We start from the raw sequence: 2,286 nt of genomic DNA on the forward strand, positions 1-2,286 counted from the left end.
AAATATGTTTACACATTTAAAATATATTTTCAAAAATATACAAACAAATGGCCAAAAATATATTTGCTAAAAGATGTTTCAAAGTATATTTATGTAAATATATTTTCTACCAATATATTTTTGTCAATATATTTTTTTAAATGTATAAATATATTTTTTGAAAAACATACAAAAATGTATTTTGACGTCTATATATTTCAGTCCAAGAAAATGCATTCATATATTTGATTAGATTAATCATTATTAATCTACTTTTGATCTCTAGTAGGCCATCAACATTTGTATTTAGCTTAAATATAAGCTACTGAAATTTATTTTCTTGCCATTTAGAAATATATTTTGGTATATGAAGGTTGAAAATAAATATATTTTCTGCATCAAAAATATATTTCATTGAGCTTCACTGTTTGCAACATATATTTAGCATATACTTCAAATACATTTTGTCCACAAAACAATATATATTTTTGCCATATGGGTAAAGAAACACTATATCAAATAAAAAATGCAGTTTGCGATCCTTTCAATGAGTGATTCACTCTTTTACTGTTTAGAATCTTAAAAACACCTCAAGCCCAACATTTAAAGACATAACCCTGTGATTAATGGTTTGTCATTAGAGCATTGCTCATAATTAATGCTGATGTTGTAATGTTTCAGTATATTTCTGAGACCGAGGAGTCAGCGAGAGCTGCCAGAGGAGAGGAAAGACTGAACCTGTTCTCTCTGGATCCTGATATTCCTGTACGTCTCACCGCCAGCCGTGTGTGATTTACAGCGGCTGGGAATCGACTGCATTGTTTGGGGGTTTTGCAAAGGAAATTTCATTGTGGCTGTTATTTTGGTATGTGAGGAAAGGATGCTTTGCGTTGAAGGTTTTGAGGAGCCCCAGGATGGAGTTTGGAGACTCTGCTTCTGTCCAGCCGTTCGAGGAGAAACTCGGGAAGAGACTGATGATCTCCTGCGGCTCGCTCAATCTCTCACTGCAGGGCTGCGTCAACGAGACCGATGCTGAGCCAGTGACTAATGTACGGTCTCACGTCCTTTATCACAACAGAAAATTCACTGGCAGAGGATAGAATAGCTGAATAGCACATACACATAAAATAAGAGTGACAAATAAGCTTTATCATTCAAAAGAAGCTGTATCATTAAAACTGCATTTGTTTTTAATATTTAAGACACTACAAAAATAATTTTCGTAATTGGTATTTTTTTTTATTTTGCATTGTGGTTTTTTTTTTTTTCAATTTCAAATATCTAAACATTCTTAAATCATGATGCATTTACTTAAGAAGCAAAAGATATTAAAGGGTTAGTTCACCCAAAAATGAAAAATAGGCTGCGTTTTACTCACCCCCGAGGCATCCTAGGTGTATATGACTTTCTTCTTTCAGACGAATCCAGTCGGAGTTATATTAAAAATTGTCTTTGATCTTTCAAGCTGTTTAATGCCACTCAGCGGGTGAGCCGACCTCATACGTCATCCGCCCGGAACTGCTTCCGTGTGCAACAGTGAGCGCAAGCTACATTAAAGTGATTATTACGTTTTGAATATGGATATTTTTCTTACAAAAACGCATCGATTCGCTACAGGAGGCCTTTGTTCACCCCCCGGAGCCGTGTGAGATGCTTTTTTATGGATGGACGCTTTTTATTTAACTTCTTTTGGACTGAAGCAATGCAATGAGCATTGAAGCATGAGTGCCATTAAACAGCTTGACAGATCAAAGACAATTTTTAATATACCTCCGACTGGATTCGTCTGAAAGAAGAAAGTCATACACCTAGGATGCCTCGGGGGTGAGTAAAACGCAGCCTAATTTTAATTTTTGGGTGAACTAACCCTTTAAGACTTGCTTTCTGAAAAATATATACTGTTAGTGAGTTTATGCTTAAGCAAGAAAAAAACTGTCCATGGGGTAAGAAAAAGAAAAGATTTTTTATTTTTCTTTCCACATGTACAGATGTTTTTTTTCTTGTTTAAGTATAAGCTTAATTTTAATAAACAAGAATTAATATCTTAAGTCATTTTGCTTTCTTATGTAAATGTATCATGATTTAAGAATTGTAACGGAAAAGACAAAAACAAAATAAGACAAAAATAGTAAGAAAATAATTTTTGCAGTGTACTGCTCTGATTTAAATTATATATACACTATATATATGTGACCCTGCAGCACAAAATCAGTCTTAAGTCGCTGGGGTATAGACCATAAGTCAATGGAAAGCTTATTTATCCAGCTTTCAGATTATGTATAAATCTCAATTTCAAAAAATGGACCC

The 2,286-nt window shown here is 33.7% G+C and overlaps 1 protein-coding gene across 2 annotated transcripts in view; it reads left to right on the plus strand.

Moving 5' to 3' along the window:
• The window catches only part of LOC107703970 (dedicator of cytokinesis protein 10-like), a 109,730-nt gene that overhangs the window by 63,152 nt on the left and 44,292 nt on the right, over window positions 1-2,286 (plus strand). For both annotated transcript variants that reach the window (XM_016506781.1, XM_016506782.1), the window contains exons 10-11: window positions 661-744; window positions 876-1,028. In XM_016506781.1, coding sequence (XP_016362267.1) covers window positions 661-744; window positions 876-1,028 — 237 coding nt within the window. The remainder of the gene's footprint in view (window positions 1-660; window positions 745-875; window positions 1,029-2,286) is intronic.

This window comes from Sinocyclocheilus anshuiensis, unplaced genomic scaffold (assembly GCF_001515605.1).
Source record: "Sinocyclocheilus anshuiensis isolate Anshui unplaced genomic scaffold, SAMN03320099.WGS_v1.1 scaffold1408, whole genome shotgun sequence".
NCBI classification, from domain to species: Eukaryota; Metazoa; Chordata; class Actinopteri; order Cypriniformes; family Cyprinidae; genus Sinocyclocheilus; species Sinocyclocheilus anshuiensis.